At 54.1% G+C, this 27314-nt stretch overlaps 2 protein-coding genes and 1 long non-coding RNA gene across 5 annotated transcripts in view; 2 read left to right on the forward strand and 1 right to left on the reverse strand.

Annotated features, from left to right (window-relative positions):
- Nucleotides 1-15504, reverse strand: part of LOC116148400 (uncharacterized) — a 28616-nt gene extending 13112 nt beyond the window's left edge. The window contains exons 1-3 of one of the 3 annotated variants that reach the window (XR_010378068.1): nucleotides 15302-15504; nucleotides 4387-4478; nucleotides 1038-1309 (exon numbers count right to left, since the gene is read on the reverse strand). This is a non-coding gene — a long non-coding RNA (uncharacterized LOC116148400). Of the gene's footprint in view, nucleotides 1-1037; nucleotides 1310-2847; nucleotides 3068-4386; nucleotides 4479-15301 lie in introns of those variants that run through there. The other 2 variants (XR_010378069.1, XR_010378067.1) reach the window with 2 other exon arrangements.
- ANGPTL4 (angiopoietin like 4) lies at nucleotides 3708-9109 on the forward strand. Its single transcript, XM_010978268.3, has 7 exons — nucleotides 3708-4226; nucleotides 4410-4520; nucleotides 4647-4764; nucleotides 6891-7004; nucleotides 7312-7407; nucleotides 7493-7774; nucleotides 8454-9109. Exons 1-7 carry the CDS (start codon nucleotides 3891-3893, stop codon nucleotides 8633-8635), a joined length of 1239 nt encoding a protein of 412 aa, XP_010976570.1. The 5' UTR covers nucleotides 3708-3890; the 3' UTR covers nucleotides 8636-9109.
- A 91-nt stretch (nucleotides 15505-15595) lies between the features above and the next one.
- On the forward strand, nucleotides 15596-26418 carry RAB11B (RAB11B, member RAS oncogene family). The gene is made up of 5 exons (XM_010978269.3): nucleotides 15596-15750; nucleotides 23049-23244; nucleotides 24121-24314; nucleotides 24686-24766; nucleotides 25413-26418. The coding sequence occupies exons 1-5, from the start codon at nucleotides 15711-15713 to the stop codon at nucleotides 25556-25558; spliced, it is 657 nt and encodes a 218-aa protein (XP_010976571.1). The 5' UTR covers nucleotides 15596-15710; the 3' UTR covers nucleotides 25559-26418.
- Nucleotides 26419-27314: the final 896 nt, after the last annotated feature.

Genomic DNA, 27314 nt, shown 5'->3' on the forward strand with positions numbered 1-27314 from the left:
AGACTGGTCCTTCTTATTATTAGCATATGAAGCCACCAAGCCCATAAAAACCAGCAATAGGGCACCTCGTGGTCGCCCCTCTTCCTCTTCTGAGACGGCCTGCACTCTGTCTATGGAGTGTGTACCTACTTCTAATCTGAGTACCCAACCCCCACACCTCATGGCCTCTCTCTTGCCTTTCAATGTATCTCTCTGAATAAATCTACCTTCACTCAAAAAACAAAACAAAACAAAACAAAACAAACAGACATCATATGATCCAGCAATCCCACTCCTGCGCATATATCCAGAGGGAACTCTAATTTGAAAAGATATATGCACCTCAATGTTCATAGCAGTAGTATTCACAATGGCCAAGACATGGAAACAACCTAAATGTCCATCAACAGATGGATAAAGAAGATGTGGTATATGTATTGTCAATGGAATACTACTCAGCCATAAAGAAGAATGAAATAATGCCATTTGCTGCAACATGGATGGACCTAGAGATTATCATACTAAGTGATGTAAGCTGGAAAGAGAAAGACAAATACCCTATGATATCACTTATATGTGGAATCTTTAAAAATGACACCAATGAACTTATTTACAAAACAGAAACAGACTCACAGACATAGAAAACAAATTTATGGTTACCATGGGGAAAGGGAGGGAGGGACAAATTAGGAGTTTCAGATTTGCAGATACAAACTACTATATATAAAACAGATAACTAACAAGGTCCTACTGTATAGCATGGGGAACTATATTCAATAACTTGCGGTAACCTATAGTGAAAAAGAATATATATGTGTGTGTAGTGTGTGTGTGTGTGTGTGTGTGTGTGTAACTGAATCACCATGCTATACATCAGACTAACACAACATTGTAAATCAACTATACTTAATTAAAAAACAAAACCAAAAAACAGTAGTGTGCCGACCTCATAGGATATAATAAGTGAATGTACACGTGTGAAATACTTAAAATAATGCCAGGCACAGGGTGGGCATTATTTAAGTGTTAGCTATTGTATTAGCTGTATAACAAGTGGCTTAAAACAACAATACACATTTATTATTTCATAGTTTCTATGGATCAGGAGCTTGGGAGCGGCTTAGCTGGGTGAGCTCGGAGTCTCATGAGGCTGCGAACAGACGCCAGCTGGGGTTACATCATCTGAAAGCTTGACTGGGCCTGGAGGATCTGCTTCTACAATCGCTCCCTTGTGTGGCTGACAAGCTGATGTTGGTTGCTGGGTGGATCTCTCCAAAGGGCTGCTTGAGTGTCCTCACAGCATGGAAGCTGGCTTCTCACTCAAAGTGAGCTAATCAAGAAAAAGGCAGAAGCCACATTTTTTTTATGGTCTAACCTCAGAAGTCACACCCACCACCATTTCAACAACATCCTCTCAGTTACATGATGGAGAGGAGCTATACAAAGGCATGACGATCAGGAGGCAGGATCGCAGGGCCATGATGGGAAAAGGAGGTATAGCATGGCTGCTAAGAACGCAGCTCTGAGTCAGGGCAGCCTGGCCTCAAACCCTAGCTCTCTCTAGATAACTGTGAGAACTTGGACAAGGACTTAACCTCTCTTTCACTGTGTTCTCATCTATAAAATAGAATAACAGTACCTACTTCATTTGGGGTTGTTACTGGGATTAAGTGAATATGTAATCCCTTTAGAACAATCCCTGGCATATGTTAAGTGCAGAGGAGGTGTTCACTGCTATTTTTATTATGAATTCCTCCTGTACAACCCATCAGAAGCCCAGTGCTTGAAGACTGGTAGAGAAGTCTAGGGCCTCCAGTAACCTAGGTCATAGAGATACAGATGGAAAAACACTGTTCATGAGACTATGTCCTGCTCCAGACTGAAATCTCCCAAAGGCAGGGAGTTTATTCAATTGCCCACAGACAGGTTAAAAATTAAAAAAAAAAAAAAAAAAGTCAGTTTCACTGCTTCCCTTTCTGATGAGATTCCAGCCCAGGTGTCACCTTTCTAATGCCATTTGCTTTGACCAGAATAGCCTACATTTGGAGAGGGGGAAGTGTCTTGCCCACTATTATGAAATATGAATACAACACAGTAATCAGTACACAGCAGGTACTCAAGAAACAATTGATCAGGGTGATATGTCATTGCCGGGTGAGAAGGTACATTGCACAGAACAGTTTTTAGGATGTAATGCAGGGCCACCACCAGGCCCCTGGACAAACTGTTTTGTGACTTGTTCACTACAGGTGCCTCTAAGACACCTGCGTTTGGTGTGTTTTATGCCCTCTGAAACATGGCATGGAGGTAGAAGCCCCTGAACAGTGAATCATGAAAAGACCATGAAGTTGGGAAAGTGATCATTTTTCTTAGCGCAAGAAGCCAGGGAGAGGGACACAGTGCTCTGGAACAGCTGTGTCCCCCACTCAGTAGGAAGCCAGGGGCTGGGGGCTGAACAGGCTGGCTGCCAGGGCAGATGGTGGCTATCTGGATCCACCCCTTGCCAAGGTTTTTTCCCTGCCCTTCTCATCTGCCTGTCACTGCTGCTGGGATCTGCCATTCTGGCACCCGGCCCAGCCAAGGGTATGAGTGGTGACCTGCACGTCAGCCCTGGGGCTCCCAGTTTCAGATTCCAGAGGCTAAGCTGGCTCGGAGCCCTGCCAAGTCAACTCTGTTCTTCTGTCTGTGCTCTGAGTCAACATCTCCCAGGTTCTCCCTGGCAGGCCAGTTTTCTATGCCAGCCCCAATTTTCTGACGAGGTATAGGGAAGTTGGTGGGGACGGAGGGGGAGGACTTTAGGACGGAGGGGGAGGACTTTAGTGACCGTCGGTTTAATAAATGCTTAGCCTTGGAATGAACGTGGTCCACATCATAGCCTCACTCATTTCCTCTTCTGTCCCAACTCGGTTCCTACCCAGGGCTCAAAGTCTTGGGGTCTCTCCACCAGCCTGGGAACTCCATATAGGAGCAAAGGACTGTTTGTTGAATGACTGAATGGAGGAGGAGGGGCAGACCTTCCTTCCGTGCATCCCTTCTTTCTGTTCTGAGGTTCTTGCTTTGATTCAGGCAGACTCAGACAGTGAGGACCCTGAGGGTAGAGAGTGGGCAGTGGTGAGAGAGGCCGAAGCTGGAGACTGAAAAAAACAGACCCGGGCCCTGCCAACCAGGGCACTAAGTTGTTGGGAGTGGGATGAAGGACGTTAAAAAATCTTCAGTGACGAAGCCATAAGCAGGGAAGCGTGGGAGCCGGGAGATGTCTCCCCGGGGGTCAGGCCTGGTCTTGAGAGGCTCTCCGGAAAGCCTCTCAGAGGCGGGGTGTTTGAGGCATCCTAGATTTCCCGCCCCGGTCTGCTGGACTCAGCGCACCAGGGCCCTTTCTTTTTCGTCTCTCTTACCCAGCTTTTGACTTGGGAAGGGGGTCAAGAATGCAGCCCGCCCTTTCCCCACTGAGACCAGCGGGGGCGGCTGGGTTCTTGGGATTCCGGCGCTTGGAAGGGCACCACGGGATGGGGAGAATCACGTCTCCCTTGGTCCTCAGAAAAGGCACGGAGAAGGCACGTCAAGACCTGGTGCGAGGAGCCAGAGTTTTGCAACCCAGGGCGCCCCCTACTACCATAATTACCCGGCCTCCAGCGCACAGAACCCCGCCCCCGCAACTCACCACGCCCCGCCTCCCTGGCTGCTCCTCCCACTCCCGCATGGGCTTATTTATAATAGAGCGTCGCAGGGGATAGCCAAGCCCAGGGATAGCGGCTGTGATTCTAGTCTGTCCTGTGGCTTCTGCACCCAAGCGAGCCTGAGCCAGGGACCCCCGTCTCCAGCCTTCGCATCTGGAACCCCGAGTCCCCCTTGCGCCCCCTCGCCCGGGGTCCCCGAATCCCCGCGTCCCGGGGCCCAGACCACCCGGAAGGATGCGCGGTGCGCCGACGGCCGGAGCAGCCCTGGTGCTGTGCGCCGCCACCGCCGGCCTGCTGAGCGCTCAGGGCCGCCCGGAGCCGCCCGAGCAGCCGCGCTTCGCGTCCTGGGACGAGGTGAATGTGCTGGCGCACGGACTCCTACAGCTCGGCCACGGGCTGCGCGAGCACGTGGAGCACACCCGTGGGCAGCTGGGAGCGCTGGAGCGGCGTCTGAGCGCGTGCGGGGCCTCCTGCAAGGAGCCCGAGGGGGCCCCCGCGCCTCCGCTCGTCCGGGCGAGTCGGGCCCCTCCCAGCGGCGACGTCGCCCCAGAGACCCTCCGCAGCTTGCAGGTACTTAACGCTCCTACTGCTCCGGAAGGGAGTGGAAATGGTTGGGGCGGGGTTGGGGGCTCATCCCGGGCTTCCTGGGCTCTCTTGTCTCGCTCAAAGGATGGGGAGTTGTAAAGACAGACGGGATGGAGAACTTGGTGGCAAAAGGCTGAATTCTTACCAGGGTTTTCACGCTCTCCTCAGACTCAGCTCAAGACCCAGAACAGCAGAATCCAGCAACTCTTTCAGAAGGTAGCCCAGCAGCAGCGGCACCTTGAGAAGCAACACCTGAAAATTCAGAATCTGCAGAGTCAGGTGCCCAATGATTGCCCCAAGTCGGGAGGGAAGTTGAAGTTGGACCTGTGGGTCCAGACGCGGAGCCAGGCAGGTCGAGCAGCTTGAACCAGCCAGACCTGACACTCTCCTCCCGTCCTGTCTCAGGTGGGCCACCTGGCCCCTATGCACCTGGGCCACGGGGTGGCCAAGCCTTCCAGGAGGAAGAGGCTACCCAAGATGGCCCAGCTTGTTGGACCAGCCCGTAATATCAGCCGCCTGCACAGTGAGTATCCAGCCCTTTGCTGTTCTCTGACAATCCCACCCCCTCACCCCCAAATAAACCCAACACACACACTTAGCATTCTTTCCCTCCTCCTTGTCAGATCCACCTTACTGAGAAGCAGAGAGGCCCTGGCCCTGGGTCCCTGTGGTCTCACAGGTCTCTGGTGAAGGGATGACTGTGGCACCTCCCTCTTCAGCCCTGACCCTCCCCTGCTGGGCCACTTCACTCATCTTCCCAGCAAGCCAGTGGGCTTTCCCCAAAGCTTTGCTGGCCACTAACTGGAGCAGGGGGTGGGAAAGAATGTCCAAGAGGGACTTAAGCTGCTCTAGGGGTGTGGAGAAGGGGGTGGTACATTTCAGGGACATCTTTCTGGAGGTTGGAACCTTCCAGGAAAGTGGGATGGTGGACAAGAGGGTCCCAGCTAGTGAAGCTGGAAATTGAGTGAAGGGAGAATAGCTCTCTGATGAGAAGGGAGGTTCTGATGTTTGGGTTCTCCATGGTCTTAGAGTGTGGATCTTGGGGGCGGATAGGGCAGGGAACCCCCATCTCCCTGGCCAGATACAGCTCTCTTACAAATCCAGGGCTCCTGACACACACACCTGGTCCCTCACCTTTCTTTTGGCCCCAAAGTCCAGGTTCACCCCATCCCTCCCCCCCTTTACTGTGTATAGCACCCCAGATCTCCAACCTAGCATGTCTGTGTGTGTCTGACACAGGCTCCCAGCTTCTAATGGCTGTGTCCCACACCAAGTTCACTGCTCCAGACCTGGCTGGCTTGCATATGGTCCTCCTACCCCATCACCCGGCCTGGCATCTGTGGTGGTCTGCAGACCACCACAGATGAAAGTTCAGACCCCCTCTTCACACCTTCAGGCTGGTTGCTGGCTTCTGGCCCTCTTGTCTTGAGGGCTCCTCGACCTCCCCCTGCCACCCTTCTCCCTCACCTCCCACCCAGGTAGGGGTCCTGTACACACTCCCACACCAGAGTTCTGGGATGGAGGGAGGGCTTCTGGGCAGGGCCAGTGGGCCTAGGCCAGGCTGGGGAATGTGGTGGGGGAGGGGATGGCCCCGTGGAGGTTTGGGGACTCCAGGCTCAGCCCTGCCAAATAGGGAAAAGTTCAGAGCCGAGGAGACAAACAGCTGGTGCTAATAGAAGCCACACTGGTGGTTTGGCGGGCTGCCTGCTGTGCTTGGAAGAGAGGAAAGTAGGGGAAAGGGGAGCTGCCCCGGGCCGGAAAATGTCTCCCCACCCCCACAGCGCGGACACACTCACCCCGCGACCAGAGGCTTCCCCTCCCTCTGGCAACCTTTTCCCTACTTTCCCGGCTAGCGAGTGGGCTGAGACTTCCTGAGTCTCCAGACGTATCTGTCCCTCTTTCTCTATTCCTTCCTTCCCTCCTTCACTCCTCCAACCTTCCTCCTCTCCTTCTGATACCTGCGACCCCAGGGCAGGGTCTCTGGGGTACCCGCATTCCCATCCAGGCCTGATCTACACCACCCCTGAACAAAGCAGAGCTTAGCTCTGTCCCCCTGCCCCTTCTGGTCCAGCTCCTTCAGTCATTCATTCATCTTTATTAAATACCTGCTGTGGGCTAGGATCAGCCTGGGCATGGCTACCAGATGGTAGGTGAAGAGCCATTCCATGTTCTCAGACCTCATGGACTTCATTCAGTGTGGGGAGTTGGAGAGAGACCACCAGATGACCCTACTTTTGGAGAGTGGGAAGATCTCAGTGCCCCTAGCCAGGTCTGGGGGTCAGGGACATCATCCCTTCCATAAGCTGGAAACTTTAGTGAGAGGCAGAGAAAGGAAGAAGGGAAGAGGGTCCCAGACAGAATGCTAGCATGTGCAAAGTCCCTGTGGCAGGAGGGTGTGTGGCCAGGTGGGCCTGCAGTGCAGGGGGGAGGGAGGATGCGTGTGATGGCTGCTCCTGGGGTGCCTTATAGACCATGTTGAGGAAGGCTGTGGGGAGCCATGGAAGACTTTAGGCAAGTGGTGGGGGGCTCACGAGCTCAGGATTGCCCCCTCCTGTCCCTGTTATCCACTGCCCAGCCTCCAGACACGCCCATTTCCTAAGACCCTCTCTGCTCTCTGCTTCAATCCCCCTGCCTTTGTCTACCTCACAGGACTGCCCAGGGACTGTCAGGAGCTGTTCGAAGAGGGAGAGAGGCAAAGTGGACTGTTCCAGATCCAGCCCCAGGGGTCTCCACCATTCCTGGTTAACTGCAATATGACCTCAGGTAGGGATGTGCTGGCCCCCTAAAGTTTTCAACTATCCTGGACCCCATTGTCTTTCTGTCAGATGCACCCCACCCCACCCCCTCCTCCCCTGCTGGGTCTTTGAGACAAAGATCTAGGCAGGTCCCTGACTGCTGTCCAGCCCACAGTTTTTCCCTCTGACCACCCTCCTCCAATCCTGCTGGGACCGATGAGAAGGACATTGCCCTCTCTTGGTTTGGAGGCAGTTTGGAGTTTGGGATCCAGATAGGGGAGTTGGGGTCCCTGGTAAGAAGAATTCTCGGGGTGACTTTGCATCTTTCTGGGCAGATGGAGGTTGGACCGTAATTCAGAGGCGCCAGGATGGCTCCGTGGACTTTAACCAGCCCTGGGCAGCCTACAAGGATGGCTTTGGAGACCCCCAAGGTGGGTGTTTCCAGCAGGCCAGACACAGGGGGAGGAGGAGCCCTGGAGGTGGGCCCGTCTCACCCATTGGCCCCTCCTGCTGCAGGTGAATTCTGGCTGGGCCTGGAGAAGGTGCACCGCATCATGGGGGACCGGGGCAGCCGCCTGTCTGTGCAGCTGCAGGACTGGGAAGGTAATGCTCAGTCACTGCAGTTCCCTGTCCACCTGGGTGGCGAGGACACAGCCTACAGCCTGCAGCTCACGGAGCCTGTTGCCAGCAAATTGGGGGCCACCACCATCATGCCCAGCGGCCTCTCCCTGCCCTTCTCTACTTGGGACCAGGACCACGACCTCCGCCAGGACAAGAACTGCGCAAAGAGCCTCTCTGGTGAGCAGGCTCTGTCCCTCCCTGGCCTGCCCTTCGCCACACGGCCAAGGCATCCCCTCCCTTCCCGTCTGTATCCTTGCCCTGCCTTCAAGCCCAATTCCATCTGCTCCCTCCTCGCTGTCTTACTTGCTCTGTGTCCTTGGGTAGCTGACTTCATGTCTCCCCTCCTCAGTTTCTCCATCTTTAAAATGGGTGTAACCAGAGTGCCCACTCCATGGGATTGTTATGAAATTCAATGAGACGATGTTTGTGGGCTGGTGGCCAGCCTGTGGCAGAGCCGCCAAGACAAAGCCCATCTTGTTCTAATGAAATTGGAGGCATATGAAACTGCCTTTCTAGGGGTCAGAGAAGGATGGGATACTGGTTAATTTCACATGGTTGTGAAACAGATGACAATCCTAGGAAGGTTTTAATGAACGTTTGCCACGTGCCGAGTGCAGAGAAGTCACTTGCCAGGGCCACTCATGTAAAAGCTGTGGTTACCAGGAAGGGGGGGATGCTCACAGCCCTTAAGTTTTCTTTGTCACATGCGGTTCCTCAGAACACAGTTTGACAACCATTGCCAAAGTCCTCCCATCTCAAGCGCATGAAGTCCAGCGCCCGGCCTCATCCCCATCCCAGCCCCAGTGGAGGCCTGAGGACCCAGGCCTGACTGTTCCTTTTCTTCCGACCCCGGCAGGTGGCTGGTGGTTCGGCACCTGCAGCCACTCCAACCTTAACGGCCAGTACTTCCACTCCATCCCACGGCAGCGGCAGCAGCGTAAGAAGGGAATCTTCTGGAAGACCTGGCGGGGCCGCTACTATCCGCTGCAGGCCACCACCATGCTGATCCAGCCCACAGCAGCTGAAGCAGCCTCCTAGCCTCCTCCCTGGGGCCTGGTCCCAGGTTCCTAGAGGACAGTTACTCTGACTCTAGTCACTCCCTGCCCAGGCAGGGGCTCCCGGCTGGGGCCATCTGGAGCCTCGTGGACAGAGAAGATGCCCAAGACTGGAGAGGCCCCCTTTCTGAGTTGGGGGACTGCAGGAAGTACCCCCTGGGAAGGACAGAGCTGCAGGGCTACGGAGCACAGGGCCCTGAAACTGGGGGATTGAGGGGCGTGGAGGCCTGATTCTTTGCCCGCCTGAGGAGTAGGGGATGCAAAGGGACCACCCAGGGGCAGCCAGGCCGGCCCTCGATGGCGGATTCAGTCACATTGACTGGCTGGGGGACCAGGGCTCCCCTAAGTGCTGAGTGCCCTCACGGTGCTGTGGCGTGTGGGTGCTGTGGGCGAGTCGGTGCCAACAGTGTCTGGGCGGAGCCCGCAGAATTCTTGGAATAAAAGCAACCTCAGAACATTTTGTTCTGTTTTGTCCTTCCGTGTGTTTTAGAAAGTGGACAGTTTTCAAAGTCCATATAAATACATTCCCAGGGTGGAGGGGGAACACCCCCAGGTCTCTTTGAGGACAACGCCGGTTCTCCCCACCACCTCCGACACCTGATTTCAATTTCCTTCACTTATTAGTCCATGGATCTCATTTTTATTTTCAAAGTTACAAAACAAAACTCCCACTCAGTCTTTCTGGAAGCATGTACTAGAGAAAATGAGAAGCCCTTCCTGTGCCTAGTTACACATATGAATCACGATGAACTTTTTACCATCCCTCCATTTGATAGAAACATGATGTGAATTGCATATTTAATTTTATGTAGGAGTCACATTTTTTAAAAAAGCAAAAAGACGGGGAGAGTATAGCTCAGTGGTAGAGCATGTGCTTAGCACGCACAAGGTCCTGGTTTCACTCCCCAGTATCTCCATTAAAAAATAAATAAGCAAACCTGATTACCTCCCCTCCAAAAAACAAACAAACAAACAAATGCACGTGGAACTTTTTAAAAATAAAAAAAATAAAAAGCAAAAGGTGGGTAGGGTAATAGCTTAGCGGTAGAGTGCATGCTTAGCATACAAGGGGGCCCTAGGTTTAACCCCCAATACCACCATTAAAAAAAAAGAATAGCAAGAAAAAGAAAAACAAAAAAAGTTTAAAAAGAAACAAAAAATTAAAAAAACAGGTGAAGTGAGTTAAAAATATATTCAAATGAATACAATATATCCAAAATATTACCATTTCAAAATGTGATCAATGTAAGTTATCAATAATAGATTTGACACAGCTTTTACAAAAGTCTTATTATTCTGAGTCTTGGGAATCCAGTGTAGATTTCACTTATGACGCATCTCAGTTTGGATCGGCTGTGTTTAAGGGCTCAGTAGCCACAGTGGCCAATGGCCACCATATTGGACAATGGAGCTCTAGTGTGTTACATTCATGCAGTGTTTTGGGTAAATTCTTCCCATTTTGGGCTAAGTCCGCATAAGTTTTCCTTTAAATTGGTTTTTTACTATATATATATAGTATATATATACACACACATACACATATATATGTGTATATACATTCAACTAATATTTCTTGAGCACCTATTACAGACCAAGCCCTGTACGAAGTGCTTGGGATACTCTAGGGAACAGAAAGACCCTTCCCTGCACTAAGCTTACCTTCAGAGCCCCTCCCATTACAGATAAGGTGACCAACAATTGATGCTCCAAACCGAGACACTGTTGAGAGTGTCTGGGGTGTGCTGTTAATAATTAAGCCTGACAACAAACATCAAGTAGCTCATTCCCAGGCATCTGGGGACGTACTGACCCAGTTTTTAAGAATAGAAACATATCTTCAGAGCATATGGAAAACCACTATCACCTGCCATGAATATGTTAGGTAAAACTAAACTCGATGAAAGCAAAACTGCCAGTGCTTTAAAATTCCAGCTAGAAAACTGATCTATGGTGAAAAAAAAAAAAAAACCACAAAAAAACGAATAGTGGTTGCCTTTAGAAGAGTGGGATAGAGACTGACTGGTGGGAAGGGAACTTTGTCGGTGATGTTCTGAACCTGTAGAGAGCTGGGTTACTCTGCCTCAGTGAGTGTACACTTAAGATTTGTGCATTTCACTGTATGCAAATTTTACCTTAAAAAAGCTACAAAAACGGTCATAGACAAATACTGAACTCTAGTTAATGGTATGCTTGTGGTGTTCTAGAGGGGGAATGAACTGATTATCTTCAACTTTCTTTGTTTTTATTTAAATTTTTTCCAGCTTTATTGAGATATAATTGACATGTAACATTGTAAGTTTAAGATGTACAACACGTCGACTTGATACACTTTTATATTGTGAAAGGATAACCTTTCACATTAGCATTAGCCAACACCTCCATCACATCTCATAATTACCTTTTCCTTTTTGTGGTGAGAACATTTAAGATCAACTTTCTTAGTAACTTTCAAGTATACAACTGAGTATTAACTATAATCCTGTGCTGTACATTAGATCCTCTATAATCTTCAACTTCCTTTGAAATGCATTAAAAAATAAGATGATGAATGGGTAGACAGAGAAATGGACGTGTGATAAAGCAAGTTGTTAATAGTGAAATCTAGGTGCTGGGATGTGAGTACTTGAAAAATTCTTTTCATTTTTCTAAACGTTTAAAATTTTTTCACAGTAAAACATAGGGAAGAAAATGCTAACGAGATCCTGTTGCCTTCTAAAGGCTCTTGGCCTTTCATCTGAGCTCTAAAAAGGGTGATGGGGATTAGAAACTTGTTCAAGAGGGGGGCGGGGTATAGCTCCGCGGTAGAGCGCATGCGCGAGGTCCTGGGTTCGCTCCTCAGTGCCTCCAATTTAAAAAAAAAAAACAAAAAACGGAAATCATTTGGGACAGACTGAGCCTCTCTCCTTGATGGATAATAAAGGATTTCAAGAATTTAAAAAAGGTAGGAATTTCTTAGTGTGTGGTTCAGTGTTATTTAATGCCCTGCCTAAGATTATCACCCACATCATACGGCCTGGAATAACGTGATGCCTTGTCTCCAAGGAACTTGTTTGGGAAAAACAGCATCCACCCTACCCCGAGCCCCAGCTGCTGTTTTAATAGGAGGACCTATCTTCCCAATACCCCTAGGTGTTCGCTAGGGAGGCAGTGGGGGCCTCTTTCACTAGAGGAAAATCCTCCGTGATCTTCCTGTCCTGTGACTTGCTGGAAGATGCCGGAGACACAGACGCTGAAACCCTGGCTTAGTGTGGGTGATGAGCTCCTCAACACTGGAGGCCAGACCCTCTCCAGGCTCCTTTTTTGGGGGGGTGTCCTGTACCAAGTGGGCTTGGAGAGTCTCCCTTGAGCCCACGGTGGGTGGAACTGGTGGGGAGTCCAGCCTGTGGAGGTGGGGATGGAGCCCCCCAGTTATGTCCTCTTCATTCTCAGGCTGTGCCAAAGAGGGCTCCCATCTCCAACCTTGTTCCTTATCCTGCCATCACACTCCTCCAAAACAGTACTTCCTGCCCCCTCCATCCCTGGGAGTGACAGGAAGAACCAGTGTGGTTGGGAACCAAACAAGAGCTGGGATGTGGCTATCCAGACCCGTCTGACTGCAGAGCTGGTTCTCTTAACCACACCACTCTCCTGGGGGACCAGGACAGGACACTCAAGCTCTGTGGTGTCAGTTCCCGCATCTGAAACACAGGGATGGTTCTGGTACTGCACCCTCCCACACACTCCACCCCTTCCTGTCCTCCCAGTGCTGTGGGGATTTCACATAGGATTCTGTGAAAATTACTCTGAGCAATGTCTGGGTCACAGTGAGCACATAATATAAACAGGGGCCATGATTACTAACACTGTCATTACTATGAGCTGTGCCGGGTGGGCGGGGCGAGGAACATGACCCAGACAGGAGAGAAACCTTCAGCAGTGGAGGTCACTTTTGAGTCAGTTTTCAAAGGATGAAAATTCTACAAAGATGGAGGCGGCGGGGGAGGGGGCGGGTGGCATTGAAGGAGGAGGGCATTGTGAGAACAAATGCCTAGTGGCCTTGGCCGGAAGTGCAGCTGGGGAACCAGTGCACAGCCACACCTGGCTGCAGCTGGGGGCGGGGCGGGGGGAGGGGAGTGGGCAGCAAGAAGCTGGGGTGGTGAACAAAGCTGGGGGTGGGGAGAGAGCTTGGGTCAGAAACTGCAGACCTTCCAGCCAATGGCCCAGGAATGTGTGGACAAAGGGAATAGGATCCTCCCAGGTCTGGCTTCCATCCTGCCTCACCTTTTCACCTAATCTCATCTCTGGCCCCTTGGACTCAACTCTCCGGCCGCATGGCCTCCTGGATGTTCAGAGACATTGGACGCTCTCTGTCACTTGCTGTTCTGTCTGCCTGACATGCTGTTCCCACTACTTCCTCCCACTTCTGCAGACTCAGTCCAAATGCTCCCTCCTCCAGGATGCCTTCCCTGCCTCCCTAATGTGCATGAAAAATAAGTATCAGTAAGCAAAGGATGCTGCGGTCACCAAGCCATCAGCTACTACCACTCTGCCCCAACAGTGACAGCAAGCCAGAGGGAACTCAGGATGGCAGGAGCAGGCAGCACAGCCTCTGCCACCCCTCCCCCCAATGCTGCACCGAGGGGACTCAGGATTGGAAAGAACAGGATACTGGCCCTGGATAGCTAAGGTGCATTTCAAAGGAATGATTTCAATGAGCACAGACTCTTGCATCTTTCCATGCATAGAAAAGCACTAAATTCCTTAAACTGAGATGTCTAATTAACAGTAATCATTTGATGTTCCAACTACCTGGTCTTTGTTGCAAAAACTCCTATACATCCTGGTTCCTCCCCTGCCTCTTCGGAGCAGTCCCTCAGCGATCTGAGAGGCTGTATCCTGGACTTAAGTCCTCAGAGATGTCCACCGAATTTTTATTCTCAATGTTTAGGTCGTGCTTTTTTTCTTTCAGCTGACGCTAGCTAAGTAGATCCACCATCACACAGCCCAGGTTATCCTCCTCAATGTGTTGTTGTTTACCTGCTTCTCACCTGCCTTTCCCCACTAGACTGTCAGCTCCATGAGGGCTGGGACTCTGTCTTGTTCAACTCTGCCTCCCCAGCCGAGAGCCCTGCCTGGCCCATGATAAGAGCTCAGTAAACTCTCATTAAAGGAAGGAGTGAAAGATTTTTAAAGAGGGGAGTGAAACAATCAGACTTATGTTTTAAAAGACTCCCTCTGACTGCTGTGGGAAGAACTGACTGTGGGGTGAGAGCAGAGCAGGGAGCTCTGGGAGCAGGCAATTGTACAAGTCTAGCGAGTGGCCAGTGAGGGGAGTGACAAGTGCTCAGAAATTTAGAAGGGAGAAGGGACAGAATAAGACAATTGAGGGAGGGGTGGGAGAGAGGGGCAAGGAAGTAAAGGATAAGGAGGAGAGAGGAGTCCATGACCTCTGGCTCTGATGATGGGAGTGGGGGATGGAGTCACAGGAGGAGTGGCTATGGCGAAAGAGGCCAAATTGGTGTCTGGGATGCCTGGTGGACATCCCAGGGTTGAGGTCCAGGGGATAACAATCATTACAATTAGAATTAGTACAGGTCTACATTTATATTAATCACTAATGAAACATTTATTGAGCACTGGGGACATAGCAGTGACTGCCACAGACACAGCCCCTGTCCTCACCCAGCTGATGTTCTGTTGGTGGGGGACAGAAACTAAATAGATTAATGAATTGTAAATATTAATAAAAGGAACCTCAACTAAAATTGGGAGTCAGGAAAACTTAACAGAGGGAGCTCTCATGCCCTACCGTGCTCAATTCTCCAAATAGGAGGATGTCAATTACACACGCCAACCAAAAGAGATGTACCCTGCACTACCAAGCAGAAACTGCAACTGCTTTACTATAGCAGAAGAGATTTTCTTCCTGCCCAGGAACAAGCTCAGCCAATGGAAACATGGCAGCTCAGCCAATAAGAAGTTGGCCTCATCTGAACTCTTACTTTCCTCCAAATAAGCTTTCATTTTTCAATTATTGATGACTTCCTTGTCCCACTCTCCTTTCTAGAAAAGCCTTCCATTTTGTACAACCTCTGGGGAGTATCTCTGCTTGACAGATGAGATGCTGCTTGATTCATGAATCTTTTAATAAAGGCAATTAGCTCTTCAGATTTACTCAGCTGAATTTTGTTTTTCAACAGGATGGAAAATGAAATACATACTTTAATGTCAAATAGTGATAAATCCTGGGAGGGGGTGGAATAAAACAGAATAATGGGACAGAGAAAGGAAGATCCTGTTGGAGACAGCCTGACACCCAGTAAGGATTTATAAATATTTGTTAAAGGCTTAATGACAGGCGGTGGATGGTTGAGTTAATATGTGTTTAGGTAAACGATCTAGTTATACCCCAAAGATTCTGCAAGGTGAGTTTCTTCCTTATTATACAGAGGAAGGAAACTGAGGCAGAAGGGTATGGTAATGTCACCAGTGTAGGGATGGAATCTGCAACAGAGAGAGGAGAGAAAACCTCTAAGCGGAAAAAGTGTCCCCACGCAGATGCCCCCCGGAAACGGTCATTTATAGGGGCAGCGGGGGTGGGGGCAGCGTCCCGCAGAGCAGCGCGCATTGACCTATAACGTCACCGGGACGTTAAATAGCGTAACATTACCTGGATGTAGCCCCATTTCCCTTCCCGGACAGGTCCTCTAATCGTCCGGTACTGTCTGAGTCAAGCCTCTCATTGGCTACCCGCTCCGTCAATCCGTTTCATTCTTCCAGTCTTCCGCCCCGCCTTCCTGATCCTGCCTCTGATAGGCTGGAGCGGCCGTCACTTCAGAAAGGTCCGCATTCCTTCCGCCTTTCTCCAGGAGACCGAGGGTGAAGAAGGTGGATCTGCGGCGGCGCCCGCCTCGGAGGCTCTGCTTCCGCCTCTTATTGGCTGCTCTGGGTGCCGGTCGCTACGCCATCCACCGCTGATTGGCCATCCAGCCGCCGCTCTGCGCGGTGCCGGCCCCGCCCCCGTAGGGTGTTTGTGGTGGGGCTGCGGAGTCGCTGATCCCGCCGGAAGCGCCAGGACAATGGGGACCCGGGACGACGAGTACGACTACCTATTCAAAGGTGAGGTCGGTAGGGCACAGACGGGCTAGCGAGCGGTGACGAGGTGGCGAGCAGGAGCCGAGGCTGCGCTCCAGGGTTCTGGGCGCAGGCCAGAGCTCGAGGCTTGGAGCCCGGCAAGCTGAGCAGTAGGCAAGGCCAGTGCAGACCAGACTTCGTCAACTTCGGGCTGGGTACGCGGCCATGCGAGTCAATCGGCCCAGGGAGGCTTGGGGGCCCTGGATGCACCGAGGCGGGGCCAGGGCCCAGAAGGGGTGGGGCCTGGAGCAGTGGGAGAGGCCGTTAGGGGCGGGGCCTTCTGGGGGCGGGGCCGCCCCGGCATTTGGCGGGCCGGCCGGGGTGGAAGTCTCCCTTCATGGTGGGGGCGGGGCCGATGGAGGCGGGTTTAGGATGTGATGGGCGTGTCCTATAAGTGAGTGGGGGCGGGGCCCTCACGAAGTGGGAGGGGCCAGTCTTGATTGGTGGCATCGCTTCTCTGGGGGGCGGAGCCCGGGAAGGGAGGGGCGGACAATGGGGGTTGAGGGGGTCTAGCCGGGTGGACCCTGGGTTGGGGTGCGGATCGTGAATTGCGTAGAGGGGTACCTGAGGTGGGGGTGGGGGACTGTCCGTGCTGGACCCACTCTTAGTGGTTCCCAGCAGCAATTACCTCTTAACTCTTAGAACTCTTGATAGCACTATCCAAGTACCTGCACTTTTTCTAAGCACTTTACGCACATGAGTTCATTGGAATTCTCCCCACAACCCTGTGAGGTGGATATTACCTAGTCTCTCTACCGACCTGGAAACTGAGGCACAGCTGATAAGTGTTGGAGCAGGATTTCAATCCAGGCCAGCTGTGGGCTTTACCACTTAGGGCATGTATCTGGGGGAGCTTGTGGCCGGGATCTGAGACTGGGGTTGCCAGACTGTCACCTCCAACCTGCTGGAGGAGCAGAGGGGCTCCAGGAGCCTCAAGTAAGGCCTAGGCAGGTCAGGCAGCCATTGCTGGGCTGGTGTAGGGGTCACTGGCTTTCCAGTGCCTTCTCTGCCTACCTGGGCTTTGGCCAGGTTCTGTGCTGCTGTGCTGGGCTCCCTGGGCCGACAGTAGCCCCCTTTGAGACCCAACCCCTGTGCCCACACAGCACACCCTTGCCTTGCTGCTTGCTGCATGAGGGTCTGCCTCTCATAACAGCTGTTGGCATCATTCGCTTGTTGGGGGAACCTGGCCATCCCCAGGAGTGTGGTCTGTGTCTGTCGCTGACTGGTATCATCCAGAAGGTCGAGATTGGGGTTCCGGGAACCTTGGGAATGTGGAGAGTGGGACAGAGCACTCCCTACCTGGGATATCCACATGGTAAGAGGCTTCTGGGCAGAGGGAGTCCCCACGCAGTGGCCCAGAGTTGTCACACAGCACCGTGGACTTGGGGAGCTACATGCAGGTTGATATGTTGTTGGCAGGTGATGCTGCGTGGTCAGCAGACACCAGGCCCCGGGCCTCAAGGTCTCAGAGGAAGCTCTGTCAGGTCTTTGGGCACTGGTGACAGTAGACTGTATTCCAGAACTACTGGGGCTAATGCCTGTCTCTACCCAGCCCCAGTCAGAGACAGCTGCACCGACCTGGATATGTTACTGCTAGGGCAGGTGGCGTTTCTCCCGGCGGCAGCCTCCAGGTTTCTGTGGTCCTTCCACTTCTTACTTTCCACCGTTTGCTGTTATAAATAACCCAGCTCCAAGTGTTCGTACAAGTCATCTTTTCCCCTTTGGGTTATTTCCTTGAAATCTGTTCCCAGTAGTACAGTTACTGGGTCAGGGGCAACGGAGCCGGCTGTGCACGTCCCAGGAGTTATCTCCAGAGTCCTCTTCCTGGAAACACTTTGTGACACTGGCACAGGGGCGATGCCCGCCTGCCCCGCTGCCCTCCCCCACTGGCCTCCTTTTCTGTGTTGAGCAGGTGCTCTGCTGACCTTTCCCAAGCTGGGTTGGAAGTGAAAGTCGAACCCACAAGGTCAGCATTTCCCAAACGAGTCATCTGAGACCTCATCTTCACACTTTAAACCTTGTCGGAGGATCCCCTGCTACCTTTTTATTAAATTGAAGTATAGTCGATATACAATGTTTTCTTAGCTTCTGATGTACAGCATAGTGATTCAGTTTTATATACATATATATATATATATATAAATTCCTTTTCATATTCTTTTTCATTATAGGGTATTATAAAGTATTGAATATAGTTCCCTTGCTATACTGTAGGACCTTGTTGTTTACCTCTTTTATATATAGTACTTAATATCTGCAAATCCCAAACTCCCAATTTATCCCTCCATCCCCTCTTCTCCCCTGGTAACCTTAAGTTTGTTTTCTATGTGAGTCTGTTTCTGTTTTGTAACTAAGTTCATTTATATCTTTTTTTTAGATTTCACATATAAGTGATACATAGTATTTTTCTTTCTCTTTCTGACTTTCTTCACTTAGTATGATGATCTCCAGGTCCACCCAGTTGCTGCCTTTTTTTTTTTTTTTTTTTTTAGTGAAGATACTGGGGATTGAACCCGGGACCTTGTGCATGCTAAGCATGTGCTCTACCACTGAGCTCTACCGTCCCCTCTATCTTTTAATATTTGTCTTTAAATACACTCAGTTCTTCACTCACTTCAGTAGGAGGAGGAAACTCTGACTCTGGCAAATAAGGAAGGAAAGAAGGAAGCCAGCAGGCAGGCATGCCACTGACCATCAGATCACCGACCATGAATACGACAACAAGACAGAAACATGAAATTCTGCACCCCGCAGACCCTCCTGAGACCCCCCGTGGCCTGCAGAGGGTTGGGCCTAGGTGTTAGAGACGTATCCGGGACATAGGTGTGCCAGAGGGTTGACAAGGACCAACTTTCTCACCTCACAGCTCCCCAGCCTGGCTTCCTGGTTGAGGGAGCCCTTCAGGAATGGAGCGGGCAGCCATCCTCCCACACCCCACTCTGTCCCCAGTCTCCCCCAGGCTTCAATCCCCTTCCCCTGGCCCTGCCCTGGGCACGGGGAAGTGGGGGTAACATCTCTCACTTGGGACACTGGCTGCCATCTCTCCAGGGCCCCCCGACAACTGACTTGCTTTTCTTGGCAGCCACATCGCATGTTGGCTCCCCTGGCCTCCCCACCAAGGCCAGCAGACCCCCTGGGGTGTTTCCCCCACTGCTGCTCTGTTTGTTTTTCTCCCTGCTTATCCCCTCTCCCTTGAGTGAGATTGTTTATTTGTACCTAATTATAGATTTTCACATTTATCCTGCTAACATCTTATCCTCTCAGCTGAGGGCCGTTTTCCCAGCCTGCCCACCAGTCCCTGGAGGCGCCCTTGACCTCTCTGGTGGACCTGACTGTGGGGTCCTCAGTGGGAGCGGCTATGTCCCCAAGGGCCACTGAGGCCTTCCCAGAGCTCCCGCCACTCACCTGCCCTGGGAGGACATGGTTTGTGGGAAGCAGCCGCAGTGGCCCAGGGCAGCTGGCTCCCAGGGACAGGCCCACCCCAGGGCTCATCCCTCTCTGCCTGGGCGGGACCCCCCACGAGGCCTGCTGGTCTGGAACCCAAGCACACCGGCTTCCCCCATGGTGAATGATGGTCCTGCCTGTACCCAACTTTGGGGCACCTGTCCCCTGCTCTCTGATTCCCCTCAGGGAATAGCTGTGGCCTGGTTGCCTCTCCCTGCCAGTCCCGGGGCCTGGGCTCTGCGGGGCCTGCTTCCTGGAGGAGGGGCAGGGCCCTGCTTTGCCTGGAGTAGGAGAACCAGCACCCCCCAAGGGCCACTCAGTCACTGAGTGTCAAGTGTGGGCCCCACGGGGGCCACGCTGTCATGGGGCAGGCAAGGGGACTGAGGGCTTCCAAGAGGTGCCAGCTCTTTGTTTTTACCAACTGGGCTAGCCTGTACTGCCAGCCAAGTGGTGTGCCCAGGGGGACTGTTTCCCGGCCAGTGATTCCACCAACTTCTGTGGAAATGCTGGGGGCTATGTCCTCAAGGGCCCTTTCTTTCCTGGAGACAACAGATGACTTGTGCCTGGGACAATGCCATTCTCATTCCCAGCCTGCACACGGGACCGGCCACCTCTGCAGTGGGCACCAAGTGCCAGGGACTGCCAGGGTGGCCCCGCCTTCCTGCCGCCGTTTGTCTGGGCTGTGGTGGTGGCCCCTGTTCTACTCTGGCCTACACTGTTCTCACCGGGTGATCTTGGGCCGGGGGATGTGGTCACTCTGGGTTGGGTATCCCCAGCTGTATAAAGGGAAAGATTACGTAAACACCTGTCCCTAGGATGGTCCTGGGAACTCAATAACAAAGCCTTTGGGGTCAAGCCAGGCCTAAAGGGCTGAAGACATAGTTGGCTGGGCCTGGGAAGAACCGATGGGGCTAACGGGACCCTGAGGCTGGACAGCTAGATAAGGCTGGGAAGGGAGTGAGAGGGTGAGGGGATACCAAGCAGGGCCAAAGGGACTCTCCACGTTTCCTGTTCTGTTCCTGAGAACATGAGAACTGTGCATATACCTCCCTGGCTTTGTCCAGGTTCCCATAGCTGCCGAGGGAAGGTGAGGGGTTAGGGGTGTGGGTGGCGGGCCCCACAGTCAGTCCAGCCTGCTCCAGGAGCTGATTCATGGCCCCACCAGCCCATGTCCATCCACCTCTTTCTACCTTTCTCTAAAGTCAACGTGACATTCTTCTGTTGGGTGCCCATGGTGTCAGGACCGGACACTGGCATGGTGGTTACAGGTCTTGTGAGCTAGGCCATATAGTGGTTTGAGGCCTGAACCCAGGGGTTTTAAAGGATGAACAGGAATTTGCCAGCTACTCTAGGAGGTCAGGATGCCTCGGGTGTTAGGAGAGGAGGAAGCTGAGCCAAGACCCCTAGCTCAGTCCTGGACCTAGAAAACTTGGATTGAAATCCTGCCAGGCCACCTTCCAGCCAGGTAGCCCTGGACTTCACTGCTTGGTGAGCTTGGCTGGGAGGTGGGAGTGAGCTTGCAGATACTTATGGGCCCAGATCCCTGTTCACCATGTACCTTGGGCTGGTCATTCTGCTGTCTGTACCTCAGTTTGTCATCTATAAAATGGGTCATGTGAGGGGATAGAGTATAGCTCAGTGGTAGAGCGTGTGCTTAGCATACATGAGGTCCTGGGTTTGATCCCTAGTACTTCCTTTAAAAAAACTAATAGTGAAATAAAATGGGTCACGTGAGACATATGGAACATCAAGGGCTTTCTGTGCATGGACTTACTGAACACCCTTCTTGCTCTCCTTATTCTTGGCTCTAAAGCAGCCAGTTCGGAGAGGATGCTAGGTCATAGGGGCTGCCTGGCCTGCCCACTCCTTACCTGTGGCCTGAGGATGGTGACCTGGGCATCTTCCAGTTGTGAGGGGAGACGGGTCAGGGAATCCCTGCCAGCCACTTTGGCATTTGTTCGTTCATCCGACAGGCATCGATCTGGTGCATTCCATGTGCTGGGCCCTGGGCCAGGTCCTGGGGAGACAGCAGGGAACCAGACTGTCCGAGATGCCCACCCTCCAGGCAGGATGCCAACAAATAAGTAAAACCTGGCAAGTGTGAGATGGCTGGGGAAGTGCTGGAGGAAAGGCAGGGGAGGAGGGTGAGGAGTGTCAGGGTAGTGGGGCTTTAAGGTGGCAGGGAGGGCCTCCTTGGTCACCCGCCATCTGAGGGGCCACACAGAGGAGACGAGGACAGGAACCCTGTAGGTACCTGGGGAAGAACATTCCAGGAGAACGGTAGCAGGTACCTGCATATCTCTGAGTCTCAGTGAAGGGGCCCATGTGGCTGGAGCAGAGCAAGGAGGAGAGGGAGGAGTTGAGGGCAGGGAGGTGACAAGGGCAGGTGAGGTAGGCCTTATGGGCCCCAGGGAGGACTTGGAGGTGGGAGTCCTGCAGGGCTGAGGGTAGAGGAGAGGTGGGACCCACTCGGGTGTTCACAGGCGCCCTCTGGTGGCTGAGAGAACAGCCTGTTGATCGAGGCTGAGGAAATGTAGGGGCACCAGGGAGAAGGCTGTCACAGCGACTTGGAATGAGACTGGTCTACGGTGGGGGAAGTGAAGGTGGTAAGAAGTGGTGGCAATCTGGACACACACATGTAAAATTTTTCATCAAGGAAAAACTTCTCATTGGGGCCTTGGGTGACCAAGCCTGCAGTCCCCATGGTTCCCCACTAGGCAGACCCACCCTGGCATGCCAGAGCCTTGGCACCCACACTTGGGGATCTGTGTGGTTTCCAGCTGGGGTGTCTGGAAACAAAAAGGCTGTTTCTTCTGCGCCGCACATACACCTGTGCACACACCAGCACAAGTCACCAGTACATCCTGGATCTGAGCGCAGCCCTCCTGGGCCAAGGCCCCTCCTGGACCCTCTCACACAATCCCACCCCAGTGCCCGGGGCAGCTGGGCCCCTAGAGGCAGGGCTTCGACAGCTGGGACAGGAAGCACGACAAAGCAGGGGACAGAGGGAGAGACCGCCCATGCCTGCCCTGCTCTGCCTGGGGAGGGCTCTTGTTCTCACGTCCCTGCAGGACAGCCCGACCCTGGGAGACGGGGTGGCCGCCTCTGTCACTTCTGGCTTCGTCCAAAGGGCACATTCCTCTTCCTCCTGAGCAAGTTGCCTGGGTGGGGCCTAATGTGCATTTGCTTGCAGCATCTGTCTTCAGGGAAGCAGCAGGGTGGGCGTGGGACTTGAGGTTCCTTACTTCCTGTCACTTAAAGCTCCAGAGACAGAGCCTCAGAGGAAGAATCTGGCAGAACTGTAATAATAACTGCTCCCCGCCTGTCTGTGTGTGATGCTGACTGAGCTCTAATCCCACACGTTCTCATGTCCCCCTCCCCGCAGTAGCTCCAGTTACCGTCTTCCTTTTCACTCATGTGGAAAAGGCAGCCCAGAGAGGTTAAGTGACTTACCCAAAGTCTCCCAGCCCCGGAGATGTCTCAGGTGTGCCTGACTGCCTGGTGCCAGCCACCAGGCTGCCGTAGAGGTTTGGGGGTTGATGGATCCCCAAGCTGCCTGCCTGCCAGGATGCCTGGGTCCCTATGTCCCAATGGGGGCAGCCGTGCCCTGAAGGACCCTATTCGCTTGCACACCAGGAAAGGTGATGCCTGGGGCGAGGGACTCCGCGGCAGCTCCAACTTTGCTCTGTTTCTGCTGGCTGTCCTGTTTCTGCAGCACCCAGGGCCCTGCTGTGAAGGTTCTGCAGGTGGATGTGGGTGGCATGTGGGATCTTAGCTCAGGGGCGCTGCTCCCCACCAACCTGTTGGAACCTCACCTATGTCTCTCCCTGCCCCCGAAGTGGTGCTCATCGGGGACTCGGGCGTGGGGAAGAGCAACCTGCTGTCCCGCTTCACCCGCAACGAGTTCAACCTGGAGAGCAAGAGCACCATCGGCGTGGAGTTTGCCACACGCAGCATCCAGGTGGACGGCAAGACCATCAAGGCGCAGATCTGGGACACCGCTGGCCAGGAGCGCTACCGTGCCATCACCTCTGCGTGAGTGGCAGGGCTTGGGAGGCCAGAAGTGTGGGGCCGGTGGGCCCCCAAAGATGGGAGGAGTTGGGTAGGGGGCCCAGGGTGGAGGGACAATTGTCCCAGAAGCTGTAGGACCCTCAGGGAGGCCAACGCCCAGTCCTGCCCACACTGTGACCCTGAAGTAGGCATGTCCCTGGAGTTCCATTGAGGCACTGCAGTGTCACTGGGTGCTGGCTGCACAGTCAGGGCTGTTATCCAGGTTGGCCTGGGCCACTCCACTCTGTCTCTCCTGCCTGCCCAGCCTGCCCTGCCCAGCCAAGTTCCCAGCCTTTCTCTTCCATCAGCTCCCCTGGGTGCCCGCACCTTGTCTCGCACACTTCCTGGCCTCCCCCATACCCCTGGCCTCCTCTTTACCCATACCCAGCCATCAGAACCCCCACTGAGCCACCTCTTTCCAGATCCTCCCAACCCCAGGCGACTCCCCATCAGTCACTTGCTGTCGTCTGGACTCAGTCCACCGACCTCAGGTCACCTCCCCAGATCCTTAATCCTTCAGGGTGGATGTGTGTCCACCTGTCTCCTTGGTGGTCTGGAGGGGCAGGGCCCAGGTGAGCACTGGACATTCTGCCCAGCAGTGGCCCTTTCCCAGCCCAGTCACCATTTCCTTTCCCTCTTTGGTGGCTGACCCCCTGGGTGTCTTTGGACCCCAGACCCCAAACTCCCTCCTCAGGCCCCCACATTCCTGAGCCAAATCTGGGGAGCAGAGCTGGGGCCTCAGGACATGTACCCCTCCCTGGAGGCCACGATGGCCGCCTCTCGGGCCAAGGAGCTGCGGCCCGCAGAGCCTGGGAGCCCCCCCCCACTCCTCACACCCACGCCCTGCCCCTGTCCTCGCAGGTACTACCGTGGCGCAGTGGGCGCGCTTCTGGTGTATGACATTGCCAAGCACCTGACCTACGAGAACGTGGAGCGCTGGCTGAAGGAGCTGCGGGACCACGCCGACAGCAACATCGTCATCATGCTGGTGGGCAACAAGAGCGACTTGCGCCACCTGCGGGCGGTGCCCACTGACGAGGCCCGCGCCTTCGCAGGTGAGCATGCGCGCAGACCTGTGGGCGTGGTCACAGGGCCGCTGGGTTTTACTCGCGACCACCTACTCTGGCTAGATCTCTACCAGCCAGGCTCCTGAGAGCGGGGCGGTGACTGAGGCATCGGAGAAGCATCTGGAAGGCAGGCAGCGCTCCCCACCCCATCCCAACCAGGTCCTTCCAATCTTCCCTGGCTATGCCGGTGGCCGCAGAGCCGTCCTCTGCCCAAGGAGTGGCACCTCAGTCCTACCCTTTGGCCTCGGCCCTTCATTTTCAGGGCCAGGTGAAGGGGCAAGCAGGCAGGGTCCCCGAGAGGGTGTAGGGGAGGTGCCCCCCCCCCCCCAGCTCACCCTGAGCAATATTCTCTCTTCCAGAAAAGAACAACTTATCCTTCATTGAGACCTCAGCCTTGGATTCCACCAATGTGGAGGAAGCTTTCAAGAACATCCTCACAGGTAGTCACAGGCTGGGCTGGGATCACAGAGAGTGGGCAGGGGAAGGGCACCGGCCACACTGGTCACATGCTCCTGAATGCAGCCCCTGAACCTTCCTTCATTAAACTTGCTGTTCAGTCTGGACACGAGAACAGATGTGGCAGACCCACAGTGTCAGGCCAGTTTCCACCTTTGCTGACACTTGGGGCACAGAGACCCCCTCAGCCCAGCTCCTGGAAGTGGGCTGTTAATGGCTCCACCAGAGAACAGCCAGCAGGGTCAGCTGGGGAGGCAGGTGGTCTCGGGGGCCCAGAGCCCCTGGGCTTCTGGGAGTTTCTTCTGAGGCAGGAGGGGCCTCTGATCTTAGAGAACAAGAGGCCTTGGCAGGGAGGTACATCTGCAAACAGATATGGGTCTCTCCCTTGCTGAGCACACAGCCAGCACTGGGGGTGATAGGGGGAGCCTCCAGGAGTCCAGCCCCTGGCGTGTCCCCCTAGATGCGATGAGGATGCACAGGGCACAGTGGCAGCCTTGGGAGGGGCTTCAACTCAGCGTCCAGGGCGCTCCTCTGAGGAGGTGACGTCCGGGTGAGGCTTGCAGTTCGGGGAGGTAACCTTGGGCTGGGGCACACAGCACTCTCACCCCATGTCCCCCACCCCCACTGCAGAGATCTACCGCATCGTGTCACAGAAGCAGATCGCGGACCGCGCAGCACACGACGAGTCCCCTGGAAACAACGTGGTGGACATCAGCGTGCCGCCCACCACCGACGGACAGAAACCCAACAAGCTGCAGTGCTGCCAGAACCTGTGACCGCCCGGCGCCTCGTTGGAGCGTGCGTGCACGTCCTCGTCCTCCGCCCAGTCCTCACCTCTCCGTCCTCCCTGCCCCCAAACTCTCCGTCCCTCTGTGACTGGCTCCCGCCCTCCCATCATGCTCCGCGCGAAGAACAGGAGTCGAGAGTCATCTCCTGTACCGCCCAAGGAAAGCTAGAAGCCCCGGCTGCTGCACCTGCTCTCCTTGGGTCCCAGTGGGCATCTCGGCGGGGCGGGGAGACGGGGGAGAGGGGACAGGGCCAGTCAGAGGCGAGAAGGATGGGCACAACGAGCAGCCTTCTCCAGTTTTCCACAGCGGACTCCAGGGAGCGGTTGCCGCCCCCAGTCGCCTCCCAGTACCCCACTCCAGGCTGAAGCCCGAAGAGCAAGGTGCCAGGGGCCCGGGCAGGCGGACACTCCTGGCTCTCAGCATCCCGCCCCCTCCACGCACAGCCAGCACCGCACACGCCTTCGACCTCTCCTGTGTGTGCTCGACTTCAGCTCCTGCCTGTAGATTTATGCTGGGAAGAAGACCCTCCCCCCCCCACCCTCCTCTTTGCACGCAGCGCGCTCCCCACCCTGCCCCCACCCATGCCCCTCTCTGTCTTGTCTCCCCATCTGGTCAGGAACCTGTTTGCAAGTGAAGCAATATCTCCGTGTTTTGTATATACAACCGCTCTTGTAGCCTTTGGTTTTTTTGTTATTGTAGAGAAACACAGATTCTTTATACACTTTGTAAGATTTACGCCAAACCCTAGCTCTCGATCTCTTATTCTTCCTGTTGCCCCTGCGCTGTTGCCCCGATGCCTCCTTTCTCGCCCGTTACTAAAATGTATAATCCGACTTCCTGTACAGAAACCTGCCGCTGAGCCTTTGTCTTCTTTCTCTCCGCCAGGCGGCGCTCCTGAGCCAAAGTCCCTCACTGCGCACGCCCACTGCCCCGGCTTAGCCCCACTGGGAGCTGGGAGGCTCTCGGCCCACTGCTCCTTACCCTCCTAAGCCCAGGGCAACACGGAGGCCCCCTGAACTGACTACGGGGGTCCTAGGTGGGTGAGGGTAGGGTTGAGTGGACCCTCTCCCTGCTGCCCTGTTGGGCATGGGCAGTTACACTCCCTGCGGGGACACCCAGCCCTAGGACCTGAGGAAGGGGTGGGCTGGGCCCACTGCTCCTGGTTCTTAGCTCCGGGGTTGGAGCTCATCTACTGCCCACCTGGCCTCCTCCTCACCTGGGTCCCTGGCAAGGAATGCAAGAGGGGCTTGCCAAGGGTGGTGGACGATGCCAGCCCCACCCCAGCTCTCTCTGACCTTTGAGGAGGACCCAGTGGGGAAGACACTGGTAACACAGAAGAGGCGAGGGGCCTAGCATTCGTCTGTGTCTTCTCAGGATCCAGCTCTTCCCCTGGTCCATGTGGGCAGGCTGGCCTGAGGGCCAGGCCCCACTGTGGAGGAGGTGTGGCCATACCCCCCACCCCACCCTGCGCTGACCACATGACCCAGTGTGTGTCCCCACGTGAGTGCCAGCAGCTGTTGGAGAAGCTCCAGCCTCTGGCTGAAGCCACTTGTGCCCTTGACCCCAGGAGAGCCGCCAGAGAGGGAGATCTACTCCCTCCAGACTCTGGTCACCTCGCCAGATGTGAATGATGGGCAACCCCAGAGACACCCTTCAGGAAGATCTGTGAGCCACAGGGGGCTGGACTGTCAGGGGAGTTGGAGTAAGTCAGAGTGTTTGCTCCCAACCAAGAGCGCATCCTGGG

This window comes from Camelus dromedarius, chromosome 27, assembly GCF_036321535.1.
Source record: "Camelus dromedarius isolate mCamDro1 chromosome 27, mCamDro1.pat, whole genome shotgun sequence".
Classification (NCBI taxonomy): Eukaryota; Metazoa; Chordata; class Mammalia; order Artiodactyla; family Camelidae; genus Camelus; species Camelus dromedarius.